Source organism: Oncorhynchus mykiss, chromosome 10, assembly GCF_057628025.1.
Source record: "Oncorhynchus mykiss isolate SJ-2025 chromosome 10, ASM5762802v1, whole genome shotgun sequence".
In the NCBI taxonomy this organism is placed as follows: domain Eukaryota; kingdom Metazoa; phylum Chordata; class Actinopteri; order Salmoniformes; family Salmonidae; genus Oncorhynchus; species Oncorhynchus mykiss.
In genome coordinates, this window is record NC_143031.1 from 6,654,082 (window position 1) to 6,677,871 (window position 23,790).

General features: G+C 43.8%; 1 protein-coding gene and 1 pseudogene across 3 annotated transcripts; one reads left to right on the forward strand and one right to left on the reverse strand.

Annotated features, from left to right (window-relative positions):
* Window positions 1–50: 50 nt before the first annotated feature.
* LOC110533295 (nuclear protein 1 pseudogene) lies at window positions 51–1,811 on the reverse strand (annotated as a pseudogene). Of its 2 annotated transcripts, XR_016484092.1 has the most exons (3): window positions 1,771–1,811; window positions 682–1,140; window positions 51–383 (listed from the first exon to the last, which is right to left on the reverse strand). The product of XR_016484092.1 is annotated as a nuclear protein 1 pseudogene, transcript variant X2 (transcript). The 2 variants fall into 2 exon arrangements; XR_002474940.3 differs by lacking the exon at window positions 1,771–1,811 and having other exon boundaries at window positions 155–383; window positions 682–1,015.
* Window positions 1,812–3,743: 1,932 nt separating this feature from the next.
* Window positions 3,744–22,625, forward strand: vkorc1l1 (vitamin K epoxide reductase complex, subunit 1L1). Its single transcript, XM_036989577.2, has 3 exons — window positions 3,744–4,005; window positions 10,389–10,498; window positions 21,682–22,625. The coding sequence occupies exons 1-3, from the start codon at window positions 3,815–3,817 to the stop codon at window positions 21,906–21,908; spliced, it is 528 nt and encodes a 175-aa protein (XP_036845472.1). The 5' UTR covers window positions 3,744–3,814; the 3' UTR covers window positions 21,909–22,625.
* Window positions 22,626–23,790: the final 1,165 nt, after the last annotated feature.

Consider the following 23,790-nt stretch of genomic DNA (forward strand, 5'->3'; position numbering starts at 1 on the left):
ATTTCATAGAGGTATTTAGATCAGATAAATGAGGGTCAACTTCAAACCTCTTAAATCGTCATCTCTTTATTCTGCTTTTTATTCACAACACAGTAATTTTTACACTTTAAACCAAACAGTATCATAACAGCATAATAGTGCTAGAGATGTCTTCAACCATTTAAAACCGTTTATTCTTGCACACTGCTGTAACTGAAGACCCGTTAGGTCCAGTAACAGGGGTGCAACATGTGGAAAAGGAGTGCACTCTAAACTAACTGCCAAGGTGTGTTTCCTGGCAGGCCAGTCCCAGTCAACTCCTTTCATTGGGTCATAAGGGTCAGGAAAGGCAAAAATACACATTTGGATCATGTTCCAGTTCAATCTTCAACTAGGTTTGAGATCTGTATAGAAGGGAGATAAAATACATAAAATCAACTATAATGTACATTTTTCAAGGTCAACATGAACAACAGTTAGATTTGCTATTGGGTATAAATGCTGTTGATCCAGAATGTCAAAAACTCCACCCGATGCAATGCACAGGGTTCTTTGTTCCGTCTTAAAATGGCAGTTGGACAAGAACAACAGCGCAGAGGCAAAAATACACTGAACAGACATGTTTATGCGCAACGTTGTTCGCACTAAAATAGCTTAATTTTCTTCACATTTTCTATATCTTTCATAGTTCTACAACATTACCTGACACAGAGTCCATCAAGATATTAAACTTTTGGTTCTCCTGCGTTTGAGTTCACTGTTTTGATATTTTTCAGCAATTTTTCTCTCGTGTCCAGCAGGGATATGGCGATTGGTGTTCAGTCCGATTTCTCTCTTGGTTCTACCTTTTCCACCAGCGTGACATGAATATTCGGCTAAATTGTAGTAATCGTATTGGTCGTAGTGTGCTTCCTCAAAAAAAGCAAATCTTTCGATGTCTGTTGCCATAATTTTAGGAGAGGCAAATATTACTAGTGCAGTACTCTAATGAAGTCTATCAGCGGTGCAAAAGCTTGAAGTAAACAGATGATGTCACTCACTGTTTATATTCCTAACGTCACATGATCAAGAGACGACTCTGATTGGCCCGTGTCAAGATCCCTTCCTTTTACAAGGCGGTGTTCTCCTTGTTTTCTTCTTCTTCGCAAGGCAGCAAAGCCACTACACACAATCAGGGTTGGGGAGGTTACTTTCTAAATGTAATCCGTTACAGTTACGAGTTACTTGTCCACATTGTAATCAGTAATGCAACTTTTGGATTACCCATACTCAGTAATGCAAACTGTTTACATTCATTTACTTTTACATTACTTTCCCCTTAAGAGGCATTATAAGAAGACACAAATGTATGTTTCCAATTGAACGACAACTATTGCAGGATAAAACAATGTTAAAGTTTACATAGCTGGCCATATATGGATGTTACATTTTACTTTATGGGCTGGTTATGTAGGCTTCTTCTAACCCATCGCTTTCTACTACATATAATAACACGATTAAATTATATCTTTACGTTAAAAACCAAAGTCTTTCAGAATTCCAGTCATTCCAATCTTCAAGAATATTGTTTTACCTGAGCAAAACCCTAAAACTAAGGACTCATTAGTCAGCCCTACTCTGTTGTTTATGATTTTGTTGTCATGGACGACTGATTAGGCTTATTGATTCGAGTTAAAAAAAAAAAAAATGCTGCGCTCATGGAACGGCATGCTGTGAGCACCACGGAAAAGTGTTATTTACATGTGAAAAATGAATGCCATATGCTGCATTTGCTATATGCCTATTGTTTACCTTTTAGTTGGTGACATTTTGATATCTTGATAATATGCAGCTGTTTAAAGGACAAATCTAGGCATTAAACAAAAACAAAAACGCGGATGCCCCGCCTCTGTTTTGGTAAAAAGATGAGGGATGGGCCTGGAGAATTGTAACCACTCTCAGATTATGAGACAGAGCAACTGGACTGACCATCCATGATATCAAAATGATTGTTTTAACCATGTTATGAGGCTATACAGTGTTTGTTTACATTTACAATGTTTACAAAAATTGGAGGAAAACAAGCTTATATTTTGGGTTCTCATGGAGTGTGACAGTTTAACTAAGCTCATGAGGCATTTAAAAGTTATATTCTTCAAGAATGCTGATAATATACAGTACCAGTCAAACGTTTGGACACACCTACTCATTCTTTATTTTTACTATCTTATTTAATCTTTTTTTAACTAGAATAATAGTGAAGACATAAAAGCTATGAAATAACACATACGGAATCATGTAGTAACCAAAAAAGTGTTAAACAAATCAAAATATATTTTATATTTGAGATTCTTCAAAAGTAGCCATCCTTTTCCTTGATCACAGCTTTGTACACTCTTGGCATTCTCTCAACCAGCTTCATGAGGTAGTCACCTGGAATGCATTTCAATTAACAGGTGTGCCTTGTTAAAAGTTAATTTGTGGAATTTCTTTCCTTCTTAATGAGTTTGAGCCAATCAGTTGTGTTGTGACTAGGTAGGGGTGGTATACAGAAGATAGCCCTATTTGGTAAAAGACCAAGTCCATATTATGGCAAGAACAGCTCAAATAAGCAAAGAGAAATGACAGACCATCACTACTTTAAGACATGAAGGTCAGTCAATGTGGAAAATGTCAAGAACTTGTGCAGTCGCAAAAACCATCAAGCTCTATGATGAAACTGGCTCTCATGTGGACAGCCACAGGAAAGGAAGACCCAGAGTTACCTCTGCTACCCTGAATGCCGGGTCGCCACTGCAACCCCTATACCCAGATACATGCAGTTGACTTGTAAATCTATCATGACGACACAGTATTACATACGTCTGTTGGCTGTAGACTGCAAACTGGGCAATGCGAGTACAATCTAGACATGTCCGGTAAACATATGATACTGTCCACTTTCACATTCCATGTGTATTGTATTTGCAAGACATTTTGGGATGGCAGGTAGCCTAGTGGTAAGAGTGTTGGGTCAGTTGATCAAAATGTTTCTAAATCAAATTACTGAGCTGACAAAGTTTTTTAAAAAAAGGAAAAAAAAGAGTAATTCTGCCCCTGAACAAGGCAGTTAATCCACTGTTCCTAGGCCGTCATTGTAAATAAGAATTTGTTCTTAACTGACTTGCCATGTTAATTAAATCAAATTCTACTTCACTGTTGGAGCTAATAACAAGCTTTTCGCTGCACCTGCAAATCTGTGGACGTGAGCAATACACTTTGATTTGATTTGTAGAGAGACAAACTCCTATGTTTAACTCAGTACATGTTTCATTAGAAATGATCTCAAACTCTTAATATCTAACAGTACACGACTGAGACACTAAGAGGCAGTATGACCCCACTGGCAAAAAAACAAACATTTTAAAGCTGCCACTCTTGCTCAGAGGCATGAGGGGATTGCCATTCATGTTCCTTGAATTGATTTATTTATTTTTGTAATATATTAGATTGGTCTCAGAGTGCAAGGACATAGGGAGCTTCAACTCTTAGATAGAGGTATAGTTGTATTTTTTTTTAAATCATAGTCCAGAACTAAGTCTAGCTGACCAGCAATGTGATAAATACAAGTCAGACTGTTACAGGTAGGGTATGGAAACATTTTTGATGCAAACGTTTATATCTACACAAACATATTTTCTGTATTGGCATTTGGCAGGCCATTGTAATGTAGACGAGGGGTGGCGAGACGGTGACACTTTGGTGACACGCCCCTGCCCTGGTGGTGTGGCACGTTCTGACGCTTTTCCACGTCGCAGTTCTCGTTGTCGCCAATGGTAAGCGGTTGCGTGTACGACTCGAGCAAGGCCGGAGAAAGATGGCGGCGCCCGTCCTGAGAGTGTCCACCCCTCGATGGGAAAGAATAGCCAGGCTCCTTGTTTGCGTCTTGGGTATATTGTTGTCCTTATACGCCTTTCACGTGGAAACGGAAAAGTCTAGAGACACGAATTATCGGGCCATGTGCGACGTGAGCAATTCTATCAGCTGTTCAAAAGTCTTCACCTCCAGGTAATTTGAATTCACCAGCGGTGCTCTGAATGAGACCGGGTGGTTTTGTGGCATTGTGGGAACGGCTGAGCGAGCTGAACTGTCAAATATATATATATATATATATATATATATATATATATATATATGTTTTCTTCCGCATACTCTTCTTTAGTACACTTTACAATTTATGTAAAAAAAAAATGCTATGGTTTTCACCCCCCCCCAAAAAAAACGTACAAAAGTTACAATCTGATGCTTGCTTACTGTTGATAAGAAACTTAGGCTGGTATGTTTGACTGTTAGAGGCTGGTGTAACGTTAGTTGTTTAGCCAAATTGCTAAAGCTACGCTACTTATCCACCAGCCAGCAACTAACGCTAGCTAGCTACTAACTGCCGGTTTGTTTGCTAAGATGCCAGGAGGTGGTGTTTTCTTTAATTTGCATGGATGCACATGTTACACATTTTTGTTCTTTTAAACTTCTTAACACGTATTGCTTTCATTAGATTGATACATTAGCCAACTAGCTAGCGAATTACGGCGCCACCGCCGGCAGCAAACTAACATTGGCTAAGGTTAGTCACTAAGCTAGTCCAGCTAACTGGACGAGATCGGCGTAACCATCCAGCCAGTTTTATGTAGCTTGTATAAACGTGTGAATCAGCTGTCTAATCTAACGTGTAACCTATGAACTAAATTGGTTGAGAACCTCAAGCACCTTTTTTCCAATATCTAAAACTGATTTAACTAGAAATTGTAGGCTACATTTGTATAGGACCATTAACTATATATCAAATATTATTTTTTCCCCCTCCGATTTCTGTCCTCGTTGAGAAGAGTTGAATTGTCAGCTGTAATATGTCAATGACAATATGAACAACCTGTTCCTCAGATTAGGAAATGCAAATGTTTATATTGACAAAGCTGAAGTCACATGACCTGTTGGATTTCATCCGCTAGTTCACTTGCCATGTGATCTTGGGGTAGCCACCATGATTATATGACATGCATGCTCCTGTTTTGGTGTTTAATGTGGACAGGCAATGTCAGGTCCCTGGGTGGGTGGGTTGGGGGGGGGGGGGGGTACAGTGAAGAGATTTTTCAGATATAATGCTGGAGTCAATGAGAACAACATGTGATGAGACCTTCAGTTTCTCAACCACACTCTGCCTGCCAAAGGCCATCATGATGATGCATTGAATAACACCCAACCTAAACCTGTTAATTTATAGTGGCAAAATATACAGTATTTTTGTCTCGCGGGAGAGCTTTTTATTTTTTTTTATATATATAGCAGAGAGAAGAGACTGGATGCTTTTGGTCTGTGTGGCACGTCTGTGAACTAAATAGATGAACCCTATAGGAAAGGAGACCTATATCATTTTCCATGTAGCATAAAACTGTTAGTCCAGAACTGTTATGTTATACTAAAAGATATTCACCCCAATAACCTTGGTTAGCATTCTTGGGAAAAAATCATTATAATGACTTCTTTAGAAGTCAGTGGCTTGGTCATAGAGGTCTTTTTACGAGTCAGTGTAACTGTCATGACATTTTCCCATGGGATTTGAAAGGCATGGTATCCATATTCCACGTTGTTCACACCAGACCAGGCAGCTGGACTTTTCCATGATTTGTATAGGCCTTTTCAGCTGTCCTTCTCCATGGTTGTATACAGTGCATTTGGAAAGTATTCAGACCCCTGGACTTTTTTCCCCACATTTTGTTATGTTACAGCCTTATTCTAAAAAATGGTTTCAATTAATATTTTCCCTCATCAATCTACACACACTACCCCGTAATGACATCACACTACCCCATAATGACATCACACTACCCCGTAATGACATCACACTACCCCGTAATGACATCACACTACCCCGTAATGACATCACACTACCCCGTAATGACATCACACTACCCCGTAATGACATCACAATACCCCGTAATGACATCACACTACCCCGTAATGACATCACACTACCCCGTAATGACATCACACTACCCCGTAATGACATCACAATACCCCGTAATGACATCACACTACCCCGTAATGACATCACACTACCCCGTAATGACATCACACTACCCCGTAATGACATCACACTACCCCGTAATGACATCACACTACCCCGTAATGACAAAGAGAACAGATTTCTAGACAATTTTGGATGTATAAAAATTTATAAAAAAAACAGAAATACCTTATTTACTTAAGTATTCAGACCCTTTGCTATGAGACTCAAAATGTAGCTCAGGTGCATCCTGTTTCCATTGATCATCCTTGAAATGTTTCTACAACTTGATTGGAGTCCACCTGTGGTAAATTCAATTGTCGGTAAAAGGCACATGACAGTTCGCTTGGAGTTTGCCAAAATGCACCTAAAGGACTCTCAGACCATGAGAAACAAGATTCTCTGGTCTGATTAACTCTTTGGCCTGAATGTCACGCATCACGTCTGAAGGACACCTGGCACCGTCCCTATGGTGGTGGCAGCATCATGCTGTGGGGATGTATTTCAGCGGCAGGGACTGGGAGACTAGTCAGGATGGAGGGAAAGATTAATGGAGCAAAGTACAGAGAGATCATTGATGAAAACCTGCTCCAGGGTGCTCAGGACAACAGACTGGGGTGAAGGTTCACCTTCCAACAGGACAACGACCCTAAGCACACAGCCAAGACAATGCACAAGTGGCTTCGGGACAAGTTTCTGAATGTCCTTGAGTGGCCCAGCCAGATTCTGGACTTGAACCCAATCGAAGATCTCTGGAGAGACCTGAAAATAGTTGTGCAGCGACGCTCCCCATCCAACTTGACAGAGCTTGAGAGGATCTGCAGAAAACAATGGAAGAAACTCCCCAAATACTGCTTTGCCAAGCTTGTAGCATCATAGCCAAGAAGACTCTGCAATCGCTACCAAGTGTGCTTCAACAAAGTACTTAGTAAAGGGTCTGAATACTAATCTAAATGTGATATTTAAGTTGTATTTTTAATAAATGTGCACAAAAAAAAATCCTGTTTTTGCTTTGCCATTATGGGGTAATGTATGTAGGTTGTTTTTTCCCATCAATGTAGTCCATTTTAGAATAAGGCTGTAACGTAACAAAATGTGGAAAAAGTCAAGGGGTCTGAATGGTGTCCGAATGCACTGTATAGACAGACATGTTCAACCTAACCACACTGCCTGACAGTCAGTTCTAGCCTTGTCAGCTGGCCTGTAGGCCTTGTCAGCTGGCCCTCTCCATGGCTGTGCAGGCCTTGTCAGCTGGCCCTCTCCATGGCTGTGCAGGCCTTGTCAGCTGGCCCTCTCCATGGCTGTGCAGGCCTTGTCAGCTGGCCCTCTCCGTGGCTGTGCAGGCCTTGTCAGCTGGCCCTCTCCGTGGCTGTGCAGGCCTTGTCAGCTGGCCCTCTCCATGGCTGTGCAGGCCTTGTCAGCTGGCCCTCTCCATGGCTGTGCAGGCCTTGTCAGCTGGCCTTCTCCATGGCTGTGCAGGCCTTGTCAGCTGGCCCACTCCATGGCTGTGCAGGCCTTGTCAGCTGGCCCACTCCATGGCTGTGCAGGCCTTGTCAGCTGGCCCTCTCCATGGCTGTGCAGGCCTTGTCAGCTGGCCTTCTCCATGGCTGTGCAGGCCTTGTCAGCTGGCCCACTCCATGGCTGTGCAGGCCTTGTCAGCTGGCCCACTCCATGGCTGTGCAGGCCTTGTCAGCTGGCCCTCTCCATGGCTGTGCAGGCCTTGTCAGCTGGCCTTCTCCATGGCTGTGCAGGCCTTGTCAGCTGGCCTTCTCCATGGCTGTGCAGGCCTTGTCAGCTGGCCCTCTCCATGGCTGTGCAGGCCTTGTCAGCTGGCCCTCTCCATGGCTGTGCAGGCCTTGTCAGCTGGCCTACTCCATGGCTGTGCAGGCCTTGTCAGCTGGCCCTCTCCATGGCTGTGCAGGCCTTGTCAGCTGGCCCTCTCCATGGCTGTGCAGGCCTTGTCAGCTGGCCTACTCCATGGCTGTGCAGGCCTTGTCAGCTGGCCCTCTCCATGGCTGTGTAGGTCTACCTACGGAGGCAACCCCAATAAAGCATGATGACAAACTGAAAAACAAAACGTAAGTGCTGTGAGCTGGTGACGCTCTGGCCATAGGTTGTCCAAATAAACATACATTAATATATCTGTATTATTCTTTGCTGTTGACATTCAGAAACACTGGTTGAATTGGAACTGGTAGGACAGACACGGTTATAAAAAACCTTATATTTAACTAGGTAAGACAGTTAAGAACATTCTTATTTACAATAACCCGGCCAAACCCTGACGACTCTGGGCCAATTGTGCTCCGCCCTATGGGACTCCCAATCACGGCCGGTTGTGATACAGCCTGGAATCGAACCAGGGTCTGTAGTGACGCCGCTAGCACTGAGATGCAGTGCCTCGGACTGCTGCGCCACTCGGGAGACCCTGGAGCTGGTAGGAAAGACATGGGTCAGTGGAACCACTGTTTCCTTAGTTAGTGGAACCTGTTTCCTTACTCTCTTGTTTTACTGTTACAGGGATGTTGACATTGGCTGTTACAGACCTCTTGATGAGCTATTGGGTAAAAGTGCATTTTATGCTGTAGTGATTGCTGTTTTATCTTGTAAAATTTGTGTGCATTTCGGTCTCCCGATTGTTGCAGTAGTCTAAGGCACTGCATCGCAGTGCTAGATGCGTTACTACAGACCTGGGTTCATTCCCTGGCTGTGCCGCAACCGGCCATGGCCGAGAGTCCCATAGGACGGCTCACAATTGGTCCAGCATCGCCCGGTTTAGGGGAGGGTTTGGCCTGCGGGTCTTTAGCAACTCCTTGTGGTGGGTCAGGTGCCTGCAGGCTGACACAGGTTGCCAGTTAAATGATGTTTCCTCTGACACGTTGGTGCGTCTGGCTTCCTGGTTAAGCTGGCAGTTGTTAAGGAGCGATGTTAGGCGGGTCATGCTTTGGCCCACGCATGACTCCACCTTCGCCTCTCCCGAACCCTTTGGGGGAGTTGCAGCGATGAGACGATCGAAAATTGGGGAGGCGGTGAGGGGAGGCGGGAGGGGAGGGGAGATGTGTAATCAGGACCGGTGGTTGTTGCGTCGCTCAGGACTTCCAAAGTACTTGCTTCTGAGGCCTCTGGAGGTTCCACTAACTAAGGAAACAGTGGTTCCACTAACTAAGGAAACAGTGGTTCCACTAACTAAGGAAACAGTGGTTCCACTAACTAAGGAAACAGTGGTTCCACTAACTAAGGAAACAGTGGTTCCACTAACTAAGGAAACAGTGGTTCCACTACCTAAGGAAACAGTGGTTCCACTACCTAAGGAAACAGTGGTTCCACTACCTAAGGAAACAGTGGTTCCACTACCTAAGGAAACAGAGGTTCCACTACCTAAGGAAACAGTGGTTCCACTAACTAAGGAAACAGTGGTTCCACTAACTAAGGAAACAGTGGTTCCACTACCTAAGGAAACAGTGGTTCCACTAACTAAGGAAACAGTGATTCCACTAACTAAGGAAACAGTGGTTCCACTAACTAAGGAAACAGTGGTTCCACTAACTAAGGAAACAGTGGTTCCACTAACTAAGGAAACAGTGGTTCCACTACCTAAGGAAACAGTGGTTCCACTAACTAAGGAAACAGTGGTTCCACTAACTAAGGAAACAGTGGTTCCACTAACTAAGGAAACAGTGGTTCCACTAACTAAGGAAACAGTGGTTCCACTAACTAAGGAAACAGTGGTTCCACTAACTAAGGAAACAGTGGTTCAGTGAAAGCCTGCTTTTACTTTTATGGTTGTAACTTGTAAATGACACTGTTTTGGCTACCTCATTTACAAGTTACAACCATAAAGAGTATAACTTAGTATTGTAGAGCCGTTAACTTTATGGCTGTAACTTATAAATGACACCATTTAGGCTACCTAGTTATCACCTTATCAGAATCGAGCCCAATAATAGCTTGATCTTCTCGGACATTGCCATTGGTGGACATTGCCATTGGTGGACATTGCCATTGGTGGACATTGCCATTGGTGGACATTGCCATTGGTGGACATTGCCATTGGTGGACATTGCCATTGGTGGACATTGCCATTAGTGTACATTGCCATTGGTGGACATTGCCATTGGTGGACATTGCCATTATTGTACATTGCCATTGGTGGACATTGCCATTGGTGGACATTGCCATTGGTGGACATTGCCATTGGTGGACATTGCCATTGGTGGACATTGCCATTGGTGGACATTGCCATTGGTGGACATTGCCATTAGTGTACATTGCCATTTGTATTTCAGGTTAATTAAATGTATTTGTCAATTTATCCTTGCAAATCATCAACATCACGATTACCAACAAATGTCCATTTCTTTCTTCCAATTCCTCTCAATGTGTGTAGGTGGGGTCGAGGATTTGGACTGTTGGGCTCGATCTTCGGAAACGACAGTGCAATGAACCAGCCAAACAGTGTCTACGGAATTGTATTTTATGTCTTTCAACTGTTACTAGGTAAGACTTTGGTTTTTCCACTGCCACAGGCACATGCTATTCAACGTATGGGTAGATGTTAGGTGGCAACCCAGTTTTTTTCTGGATCAAAAGAGGGCTTAGGTGGTGGGTGTGTCTGGGGGGGGCGCGGTCATCAGTGAGGCTTAATTTCAGAACATTTTAGAGGCCCCCACTTGACGGTGTAGAGACATTTTAGCATTTTTTAAGACAATTTCCGGCTATTCTACAAAGCAGAGAACATTTTTTGCAGTTTTAAAGCAAATATCATATGACTATGCATTTTGCCATGGCTAATACTGTGTTCTTTTGCTCAAACATAACAATTTATATACTGCTAAATTCATTATTTTTGGAATTTTCAATTCTCCTAATTTTTATTTAGGTGACTGTTAGTTCTCAAAGATTATATATAAAAAAAAATATAAAAAAAAAAAAAAAAAAAAAAAAATATATATATATTTTTTTTATTTTTTTTTATTTTTTTTATTTTTTTATATATAATCTTTGAGAACTAACAGTCACCTAAATAAAAATTAGGAGAATTGAAAATTCCAAAAATAATGAATTTAGCAGTATATATCCAAACTAATTAATTTTCTGGATAAAACTGTTTTCAGTGTAAACATCACACAACTAAAAACAGTATGTAGAATAGATTTTTTATATATATATATATATATATATATATATTTTATATATATAAAAAATCTATTCTACATACTGTTTTTAGTTGTGTGATGTTTACACTGAAAACAGTTTTATCCAGAAAATTAATTAGTTTGGATTTAGGCGAACCGAGAGAAAAAAACAGCATAGGCGGCCCGCCAAAGTATAACAATGGCAGAAAACACCCTGCAAGCCTCCTTGATAGTCACTTGGTGCTATTTGTGCTGACACACATCTGTCAGGCACCCTCTCAGTCTTTACCATATCTGACTGCCCCCTGGCTCAGATGAGGCCTGACTGCCCCCTGGCTCAGATGATGATGCCTGAGGCCTGACTAGCCCCTGGTTCAGATGGTGATGCCTGAGGCCTGACTAGCTCCTGGTTCAGATGGTGATGCCTGAGGACTGACTAGCCCCTGGTTCAGATGGTGATCCCTGGTTCATATGGTGATGCCTGAGGACTGACTGGCCCCTGGTTCAGATGGTGATGCCTGCGGACTGACTAGCCCCTGGTTCAGATGGTGATGCCTGAGGACTGACTAGCCCCTGGCTCAGATGGTGATGCCTGAGGACTGACTAGCCCCTGGCTCAGATGGTGATGCCTGAGGACTGACTAGCCCCTGGTTCAGATGGTGATCCCTGGCTCAGATGGTGATGCCTGAGGACTGACTAGCCCCTGGTTCAGATGAGGCTAAAGTATACTAGAGGAGTGAAACTTAATGCGTCCCGTCATTGTGTCCTCTCTATTGTGTGTTCACTGTGTATATCATTTTAATTAGAAGTCAAAGGCATTTGGATGCATGCACAATACACTGCTCAAAAAAATAAAGGGAACACTTAAACAACACAATGTAACTCCAAGTCAATCACACTTCTGTGAAATCAAACTGTCCACTTAGGAAGCAACACTGATTGACAATAAATGTCACATGCTGTTGTGCAAATGGAATAGACAACAGGTGGAAATTATAGGCAATTAGCAAGACACCCCCAATAAAGGAGTGGTTCTGCAGGTGGTGACCAGACCACTTCTCAGTTCCTATGCTTCCTGGCTGATGTTTTGGTCACTTTTGAATGCTGGCAGTGCTTTCACTCTAGTGGTAGCATGAGACGGAGTCTACAACCCACACAAGTGGCTCAGGTAGTGCAGCTCATCCAGCTGCTAAGGTGACCAGTGAGCTGAGATAAGGCGGGGCTTTACCTAGCAAATACTTTTATAGATGACCTGGAGCCAGTGGGTTTGGAGACGAATATGAAGCGAGGACCAGCCAACGAGAGCATACAGGTCGCAGTGGTGGATAGTACAGTTGAAGTCATTAAAACTAGTTTTTCAACCACTCCACTAATTTCTTGTTAACAAACTATAGTTCCAACAATTTTTTACAGACAGATAATTTCACTTATAATTCATTGTATCACAATTCCAGTGGGTCAAAAGTTTACATACACTAGGTTGACTGTGCCTTTAAACAGCTTGGAAAATTCCAGAAAATGATGTCATGGCTTTAGAAGCTTCTGATAGGCTAATTTACATAATTTCAGTCAATTGGAGGTGTACCTGTGGATGTATTTCAAGGCATAACTTCAAACTCAGTGCCTCTGCTTGACATCATGGGAAAATCAAAAGAAATCAGCCAAGACCTCAGAAAAAAATTGTAGACCTCCACAAGTCTGGTTCATTCTTGGGAGCAATTTCCAAATGCCTGAAGGTACCATGTTCATCTGTACAAACAATAGTGCGCAAGTGTAAACACCATGGGACCACGCAGCTGTCATACTGCTCAGGAAGGAGACGCGTTCTGTCTCCTAGAGATGAACGTAGTTTGGTGTGAAAAGTGCAAATCAATCCCAGAATAACAGCAAAGGACATTGTGAAGATGCTGGAGGAAACAGGTACAAAAGTATCTATATCCACAGTAAAACGAGTCCTAACCTCGTTTTAAGCATAACCTGAAAGGCCGCCCATCAAGGAAGAAGCCACTGCTCCAAAACCGCCATAAAAAAAGCCAGACTACGGTTTGCAACTGCACATGTGGACAAGGATGGTACTTTTTGGAGAAATCTCCTCTGGTCTGATGAAACAAAAATATAACAGTTTGGCCATAATGACCATCATTATGTTTGGAGGAAAAAGGGGGGGGGGGCTTGCAAGCCAAAGAACACCATCCCAACCGTGAAGCACGGGGGTGGCAGCATCATGTTGTAGGGGTGCTTTGCTGCAGGAGGGACTGGTGCACTTCACAAAATAGATGGCATCGTGAAGCAGGAAAATTATGTGGATATATTGAAGCAACATGTCAAGACATCGGTCAGGAAGTTAAGGCTTTGTTGCAAAGGGGTCTTCCAAATAGACAATGACCCCAAGCATACTTCCAAAGTTGTGGCAAAATGGCTTAAGGACAACAAAGTCAAGGTATTGGAGTGGCCATCACAAAGCCCTGACCTCAATCCTATAGAAAATGTCTGGGCAGAACTGAAAAAAACATGTGCGAGCAAGGATTTCTACGAACCTGACTCAGTTAAGCCAGCTTTGTCAGGAGGAATGGGCCAAAATTCACCCAACTTGTTGTGGGAAGCTTGTGGAAACTACCCAAAACATTTGACCCAAGTTAAACAATGTAAAGGCAATGCTACCAAATACTAATTGACTGTTTGTAAACTTCTGACCCACTGGGAATGTGAAACCAATAAAAGCTGAAATCATTCTCTCTACTATTATTCTGACATTTCACATTCTTAAAATAAAGTGTGGATCCCAACTGACCTAAGACAGGGAGTTTTTACTAGGATTAAATGTCAGTGATTGAGAAACTGAGTTTAAATGTATTTGGCTACGGTGCATGTAAACTTCCGACTTGAACTGTAAATGGGGCTTTGGTGACAAAATGGATGGCACTGTGATAGACTACAGCCAATTTGCCGAGTAGAGTGTTGGAGGCTTTTTTGTAAATGACATCGCCGAAGTCAAGGATCGGTAGGATATTCAGTTTTACGAGGGTATGTTTGGCAGCATGAGTGAAGGATGCTTTGTTGCGAAATAGTAAGCCGATTCTAGTTTTAATTTTGGATTGGAAATGCTTCATGTGAGTCTGGAAGGAGAGTTTACAGTCTAACCAGACACCTTGGTATTTGTAGTTGTTCACATATTCTAAGTCAGAACCGGGCGGGCAGGTGTGGGCAGTGATCGGTCGAAGAACATGCATTTAGTTTTACCTGCATTTAAGAGCAGTTGGAGGCCACGGAAGGAGTGTTGTATGGCATTGAAGCTTGTCTGGAGGGTTGTTAACACAGTGTCCAAAGAAGGGCCAGAAGTATACAGAATGGTGTCGTCTGCGTAGAGGTGGATCAGAGAATCACCAGCAGCAAGAGCGACATCACTGATGTATACAGAGAAAAGAGTCGGCCCGAGAATTGAACCCTGTGGCACCCCCATAGAGACTGCCAGAGGTCCGGACAACAAGCCCTCCGATTTGACACACTGAACTCTGTCTGAGAAGTAGTTGGTGAACCTCGCGAGGCAGTCATTTGAGAAACCAAGGCTCTTGAGTCTGCCAATAAGATTGCGGTAATTAAGAATAAAGTGATTGACAGAGTCGAAGTCTTGGCCAGGTCGATTTAAGACGGCTGCACAGTATTGTCTTTTGTCGATGGCGGTTATGATATCGTTTAGGACCTTGAGGTGCACCCATGACCAGCTCGGAAACCAGATTGCATAGTGGAGAAGGTACGGTGGGATTCGAAATGGTCGGTGATCTGTTTTGTTAACTTGGCTTTCGAATAGTTTCGAAAGGCAGGGTAGGCTAGATATAGGTCTGTAACAGTTTGGGTCGAGAGTGTCTTCCCCCTTTGAAGAGGGGGATGACCGCGTCAGCTTTCCAATCTTTAGGGATCTCAGACGATACGAGAGGTTGAACAGGCTAGTAATAGGGGTTGCAACAATTGCGGCGGATAATTTTAGAAAGCGAGGGTCCAGATTGTCTAGCCCAGCTGATTTGTAGGGGTTCAGATTTTGCAGCTCTTTCAGAACATCAGCTATCTGGATTTGGGTGAAGGAGAAATGGGGGAGGCTTGGGCAAGTTGCTGTGGGGGGTGCAGAGCTGTTGACCGGGGTAGCCAGGTGGAAAGCATGGCCAGCCGTAGAAAAATGCTTATTGAAATTCTCAATTGTCCTAGATTTATCGGTGGTGACAGTGTTTCCTAGCCTCAGTGCAGTGGGCAGCTGGGAGGAAGTGCTCTTATTCCCCATGGACTTTACAGTGTCCCAGAACCTTTTGAGGTTTGTGCTACAGGATGCAAATTTCTGTTAGGTAAGCAAAAGCTAGCTTTTTCAAACTGCCTGTGTATATTAGTTCCTAACTTCCCTTTAAAGTTGCATATCGCTGGGGCTATTAGATGCTAATGTAGTACACCACAGGATGTTTTTGTGCTGGTCGAGGGCAGTCAGGTCTGGAGTGAACCACGGGCTATATCTGTTCCTGGTTCTACATTTTTTTGAATGGGGCATGCTTATTTAAGAAGGGGAGGAAAGCACTTTTAACCCCTCTGGGATATGTGGGGCGGTAGCGTCCCACCTGGCCAACATCCAGTGAAAATGTAGAGCGCCAAATTCAAATAAATTACTATAAAAATTCAACTTTGATGAAATCACACATTCAATATACCAAATGAAAGCTACACTTGTTGTGAATCCAGCCAACATGTCAGATTTCAAAAATGCTTTACGGCGAAAGCAAACGATGCCATTATCTGAGGAAAGCACCCCAGTAAACAAAAAGAGAAAAAAGCCTATTTCAACCCTGCAGGCGTGTCACAAAATGCAGAAATAAAAATATAATTCATGCCTTACCTTTGATAAGCTTCTTCTGTTGGCACTCCAATATGTCCCATAAACATCACAAATGTTGCTTTTGTTCGATTAATTCCGTTGATATACATGTCCATTTATTTGGCGCGTTTGATCCAGAAAAACACTGGTTCCAACTTGCGCAACGTGACCACAAAATATCTCAAAAGTTACCTGTAAGCATTGTCCAAACATTTCAAACTACTTTTGTAATCCAACTTTAGGTATTTTTTAACGTAAATAATTGATCAAATTGAAGATGGGATATACTGTGTTCAATACCGGAGGAAAACAAAGTGGAGTGTGCTGTCAGGTCACACGCCTCTAACAAAGAGTACACTAGACTCGAGCCTCATTCTGAACAGTGTTATTTATTCATTTTTCAAAGGAAAAACCTCAACCAATTTCTAAAGACTGTTGACATCCAGTGGAATTGATAGGAACTGCAGGAAAGTCGATTAGAAATCTGGATTCCCAATGAAAGCCACCCCCCCAAAAAATAATAATAATTTCTGAACGGTTTGTCCTCGGTTTCGCCTGCCAAATAAGTTCTGTTATACTCACAGACATGATTCAAACAGTTGTACAAACTTCAGTGTTTTCTATCCAAATCTACTAATAATATGCATATCTTAGCTTCTGGGTCTGAGTAACAGGCCGTTTACTTTGGACACGCTTTTCATCCGGACGTGAAAATACTGCCCCCAGGCCCAAAGAAGTTAAAGAATAACCAGGCATCCTCTACTGACGGAATGAGGTCAATATCCTTCCAGGGTACCCGGGCCAGGTCGAGTAGAAAGGCCTGCTCGCTGAATTGTTTTCGGGAGCGTTTGACAGTGATGAGGGGTGGTCGTTTGACCGCAGACCCATTACGGACGCAGGCAATGAGGCAGTGATCGCTGAGATCCTGGTTGAAGACAGCAGAGGTGTATTTAGAGGGCTGGTTGGTCAGGATGATATCTATGAGGGTGCCCGTGTTTACGGATTTGGGGTTGTACCTGGTGGGTTCCTTGATAATTTGTGTGAGATTGAGGGATCTAGCTTAGATTGTAGAATGGCCGGGGTGTTAAGCATGTCCCAGTTTCGGTCACCTAATAGTACAAACTCTGAAGATAAATGGGGGGCAATTAATTCACATATGGTGTCCAGGGCACAGCTGAGGGCTGAGGGGGGTCTATAACAAGCGGCAACAGTGAGAGACTTATTTCTGTAGAACTCAAACTGTTGGGGCACAGACCTGGATAGCAGGACAGAACTCTGCAGGCTATCTCTGCAGTAGATTGCAACTCCACCCCCTTTGGCAGTGTTATCTTGGCGGAAAATGTTGTAGTTGGGGATGGAAATTTTCTAAGACAAATACACACGTCCTACTGCTAGGCTATCTTGGATAGACAAGGTTAGAGCGTTGGACTAGTAACTGGAAGGTTGCAAGATCGAATCCCAGAGGTGACAAGGTAAAAATCTGTTGTTCTGCCCCTGAACAAGGCAGTTAACCCGCTGTTCTTAGGCCGTCATTGAAAATAAGAACTTGTTCTTAACTGACTTGCCTAGTTAAAGAAAGGTAAAAATAAATACATTTAAATGTTGGTGTCATTCAAGTAGTAGATAGTCCAGCATGGGTTAATGTTGTTTAGGAAAAGCTTTCCCCAGAGTCCCTCTAAGGGCCCTGTGTTAAATCATACCGTTCACTCCTCTGACTGGCTGATGTCCTTGTGGCAGGTTGGAGGTTTTGCTGACTGCAATCTAGAGCCACAATCATTAAAACATTTATTTTTTCTGCATATCTAAGCATACTTCTTTAACTGTCTGTATCCTCCAGGCGGATGTTTTTAAAAAAAAAATAAACTATGCTTCTCTGCTAAAATATTAAAAGGAATGCGAGTCTTATTCAGTACATTTAATAATTTGTTTATTTAAAAAAAAAAGTATATTAACCTTGCCAGCACGCATTCCAGCAAATCAAGTTAGATAAGCAAGCTACTCTAACACGATTGATAGCTTGAAATGGATTCTTGGTAGGTAGGTTCCAAACCTCATAACTAATTGGGCCAGCTAAACCCAACTTCATAAAATTGCTAGGTGGCTACCAGTGTTACAGAGAAACAACAACAAAACAAATCAAATCAAACCAATCACATCTGAGCACGTGCCCCCTGTTGGCATGACGCTCTGCGGACTGACCTATGGGCCCTGGGGCCTGCTGACTGACCATTTCCCCCCCTATATTAATTTAGCAGTGGAGGGCAGCCACTCCAAAAAAATATTTAAAAAATTGCATTTTTGGGGTGGTAAAATGTTTTCAGAGTAAAGTTAAGTGACCAAAACCAGATATAAAGTATGTAGAAAATATACTGAACTCATATATTTAATATTAGATAATCTTTTTAAGAACGTATAATCACCTAAATGAAAACAACTAGACAGTCGGGGAGAATCAAAAATGTAAAAAATGTCAACATGGGGGGGCCCCCCCTTATTTTTAAGTCACTCAGATAGCATAAGAACGTGACGTAAGCCATGGTGAAATGTGTACAATTGCAGGAAATCAGAATTACATTTTGTTCCTGTGTCCAGGAGGAGGTCCTTTAAAAACATTGGTCGTAGACCGCGCCATTGGCTACGCCCACTACCACGCTAACTTTGCCACCACTGCTGAAATAAATCATAGGACAAGCATTGACTGTACCTACGGGGCCTGGGGCCTACTGACTGTCTGGGCTACGTGGCCTACTGACTGTCTGGGCTACGTGGCCTACTGACTGTCTGGGCTACGGGGCCTACTGACTGACTGGGATACGGGGCCTACTGACTGACTGGGCTACGGGGCCTACTGACTGACTGGGCTACGGGGCCTACTGAGTGACTGGGCTACGGGGCCTACTGACTGACTGGGCTACGGGGCCTACTGACTGACTGGGCTACGGGGCCTACTGACTGACTGGGCTACGGGGCTGACTGACTGACTGGGCTACGGGGCCTACTGACTGACTGGGCTACGGGGCCTACTGACTGACTGGGCTACGGGGCCTACTGACTGACTGGGCTACGGGGCCTACTGACTGACTGGGCTACGGGGCCTACTGACTGACTGGGCTACGGGGCCTACTGACTGTCTGGGCTATGGGGCCTGGGGCCTACTGACTGTCTGGGCTATGGGGCCTGGGGCCTACTGACTGTCTGGGCTACGGGGTCTACTGACTGACTGGGCTGCGGGGCCGACTGACTGACTGGGCTGCGGGGCCGACTGACTGACTGGGCTACGGGGCCGACTGACTGACTGGGCAACGGGACTGACTGACTGGGCAACGGGGCCGACTGACTGACTGGGCTACGGGGCCGACTGACTGACTGGGCTACGGGGCCGACTGACTGACTGGGCTACGGGGCCGACTGACTGACTGGGCTACGGGGCCGACTGACTGACTGGGCTACGGGGCCGACTGACTGACTGGGCTACGGGGCCGACTGACTGACTGGGCTACGGGGCCGACTGACTGACTGGGCTACGGGGCCGACTGACTGACTGGGCTACGGGGCCGACTGACTGACTGGGCTACGGGGCCGACTGACTGACTGGGCTACGGGGCCGACTGACTGACTGGGCTACGGGGCCGACTGACTGACTGGGCTACGGGGCCGACTGACTGACTGGGCTACGGGGCCGACTGACTGACTGGGCTACGGGGCCGACTGACTGACTGGGCTACGGGGCCGACTGACTGACTGGGCTACGGGGCCGACTGACTGACTGTGCTGCGGGGCCGACTGACTGACTGGGCTACGGGGCCGACTGACTGACTGGGCTACGGGGCCGACTGACTGACTGTGCTGCGGGGCCGACTGACTGACTGGGCTACGGGGCCGACTGACTGACTGGGCTACAGGCCCTGCTTAGCCACCTGGTGCTGCCTCAGAACTAGAGGCCCTTTAACCCAGGTTACTACACAGGCTTATTTTGACTAACACAGCAGTGGTGAGTGGAACTGACGGTCAGTGTGGTTAGGTTGAACATGTCTATATAAACAACATGGTATGTGGACACCCCTTCAAGTTAGTGGGTTCGGCTATTTCAGCAACACCTGTTACTGACATGTGTATAACATCAAGCATACAGCCATGCAATCTCCATAGACAAACACTGGCAGTAGAATGGCCCGCACCGAAGAGCTCAGTGACTTTCAACGTGGCACTGTCATAGTCAGTTCGTCAAATTTCTGCCCAGCTAGAGCTGACCCGGTCGACTGTAAGTTGAGTCCGGAATGCTGATTGGTTTAAACCCCATTCCGGTGTCTATACCACAAATTGCTACAGGCTAAATCTGACGTTAAAATGCCTATTTACTCTGTTCCAGCTGACTGCACAATCCACTGTCTCATCAGCCCAGCCGGGCAATTTATACACTTGAGCTCCACTATAAAAAATAATCTAGACATGATCTAACATTTCATTTTCAACTGCAGATTTGTATAAACCTTCCTGTCTGTCTCTCTGATATTTGCAACATTGTTTCAATATTATAATTCAATCGCCTGCTGTCACATAGTAATGAACATGTCGGGAAGAGACAGGCTGTGTTTCTCAGCCAGTCGAAATCATGAATCGGCTGTCATTATTTTTATGGATATATACAAAAAAAATTAACTTGAAAAAAAAAAGTAAAACGAAATGCAGCCTTTTCAGCTTCAGTTTGAAGTTAGCTGTGTTAGCTGTGTTGTTGGCTAGCTCCTCTGAACAATGGTGTCCTGATGAGAGAGAGCACATGTTCTATGCCAGGTGAAATTGCGCCTCATTAGCTCATTGTTATGGATGTATCCAAATAAATGTCACTAGAAAACCGCTTTACGTAAATGCAGCTAGTTTGCTGTTATTCTGGCTGCCCTTTATGACGTCACTGTAAGTTAGCCATAGTGGATGTGTCGCTGAGTTCCAAACGGCACCATGTTCCCTATATAGTTCCCTATATACTGCCCTTTATGACGTCACTGTAAGTTAGCCATAGTGGATGTGTCGCTGAGTTCCAAACGGCACCATGTTCCCTATATAGTTCCCTATATACTGCCCTTTATGACATCACTGTAAGTTAGCCATAGTGGATGTGTCGCTGAGTTCCAAACGGCACCATGTTCCCTATATAGTTCCCTATATAGTGCCCTTTATGACATCACTGTAAGTTAGCCATAGTGGATGTGTCGCTGAGTTCCAAACGGCACCATGTTCCCTATATAGTGTATTACTTTTGACCAGATACCCAAGACATGCACTACATCGGGAATAGGACCCCCCCCGTTACGTTCAACAGCTGGGTAGTCAGATTTCAAGGTCAGAAAGACGGCCAGGTGTCCAATCTCTTTCTTTTTATATTTATAATCGTCAAGCATGAGTAAGCAAATGGATAAATATGTCAGTTAAGTGCTAAGTCTTAACGCTGACTGGTTATCATACAAGGTCACCAGAAGAAGGCACGGACTTATTCCTCCCTGATTCAAGTGCAAGGTCCAGGCGTTTTGTGAACAATTTATCCAATATGTCTTTTCCACATAGTAGTGTTTGTCATAGTGATTTATGTTTCTTCACTGCTAGCCTCGCACAGCACATCTTACTTGTACACCTTAGTAGCCTAAACACTGTTCTCTCTGTGTGTGTGTCTCGCTCTCGCTCTCTCTCTCGGGTTACAGGAATCACCGTGAGTGCGATGGCTGCCCTGATCCTCATGGCGACGTCCATCCTGTCGGTGATGGGCTCTCTCTACCTCGGCTACATCCTCTACTTTGTCCTCGAGGACTTCTGCATTATCTGCGTCACCACATATGCACTTAGCTTCATTCTCTTTATGCTCAACTACAAGCGCCTGGTTTACTTGAACGAGGCCTGGAAGCAGCAGCTGCCGGTCAAACAGGACTAAGATGAGGGGGGTGGGGTGGGGGGGGGGGGGGAGTTAAACAAATTCCGTGAACTCTTGAACAGAACATTTTGACTTGCCACCAGGAGACCTTGCTTCCAAAACATTGTTTATTATGCTGTGTGTTTTATATATATATAAAGAAACAGGATGACTAGTCTGGGCCAGACATCTCTCAAGTTCATTGTTGCATAAATGGAAGGATTTTCAAACGGGGTTGGGCGGGGGTGGTGGGGGGGATTCTCTTCGTTTCTCATTTTCGTTTTTATTTTTTTATTTATACCCTCACACATAATAAACAAGCAGGAAAGCAAAGGTAGAATCCCAGTTCACTTCACTGTGAAAGATGAGAGGACAGGACGTCCTTCTTGAACAAAAAAGGACCAGAACATAGAAGGAAAATTGGGACTTCTAAAAGGTGTCTACTTGAAAATCGATAAGAAGGTCCTGTTCCTGACCGGCTCCGGAGCCTAGCTGCAACGTCACTACAACCTCAGCGGAACTGAATAATGGGTCAGAATACCAAATGCATGATCGTGGAGATTTATAATCGTACAGTTGGCAGCATAGCTAGGATAACATGAGAGCCAAACCGGTTAACATCCTACAGCATACAGAATAGTTTGTTTTGTTTTTTTTTCTCTCAATGTTTACACTTTACAGCAGGTTTTTGTTTGTGTCTTTGATAGTACCACTAATATTAAACATGGGAGACTGTGAGCAACTGTGTGGAAATCAGTCAGAATTTTATTTTTTTTAATTATTTTTTTTTGATTCTGTAAATAGCTGCTGAGAAATTTTCCAGGTTAGATTGTGATTTAGTGTTGACATAGACTAAGTTAAAAAATAATAATAAAAAACATGTTTCGAAAGAAATCACAAAATAAGAAAAAGAAAAAATAAGAAAAAAAAAAGTCAAGTTGTCATCTGGGTGAATTAACTCCGTCTGAAGACGTTTTTGCAGTCGGTGTGCCACGTCTTAACTTCCTGTAACCCCAAGCCAGGCATGCTGCATAGACTTGCGTGGATTCATGTGTTCACTAATCAGTTTCTTTCTCAGAAGTCTTTCATTAACTCACCGAGGTCACAAAGCAGATATGATATGTGCACTCTCAAGAGTCTTCAGAGCAGGGTTGTGTTCATTAGGCAACGCAACGTTTTCATAACGTTTTGCACTGGAAAATGAAAATGTGCGTTTCTTATAGACTGGTTAGCTGACATCACGAAAACAATGCGCTTGCTTCAATGGGGCAGAAGGCAGCGTGGTGGTGTGATTCTGGATGGCCAGATACAATGACATGAAGCTACCATGAGGGGAATCGTAGGTGCCTTGTTTCAGTTGGTTTAACCAACGACTGTAACAATGTACTTATGTTTTCAATAAACAATGACGACAATATAGTTTGTGTTAACAAACAACCCCGTCAGTTTTGTTGCTAAACAACCAACCCGTCTATTGTCCAGGTAGTACCTCGTTTCAGTTTATTATTTTCTTTCTTATCTGGTGCCTAATGTACATGACCCTAGTTAATTTATTCTCTGCCAAGATGAAGTCTTTGCTCTCCGTGAACTTCCCTGTCTTGTCGTTATGTGTAAAAAGCATTCCTGGACACACACTACTGTACCACTGGGGGATCCATGTAGACTTATGTGCCTGAAAGAGAAGTGAATTCCCTTTATTTGGTTGGGTGGAGGGGTATATGTAAATGAGACGTGAATTCCCTTTATTGGTTGGGTGGAGGGGTATATGTAAATGAGACGTGAATTCCCTTTATTGGTTGGAGGGGTATATGTAAATGAGACGTGCATTCCCTTTATTGGTTGGAGGGGTATATGTAAATGAGACGTGCATTCCCTTTATTGGGTGGAGGGGTATATGTAAATG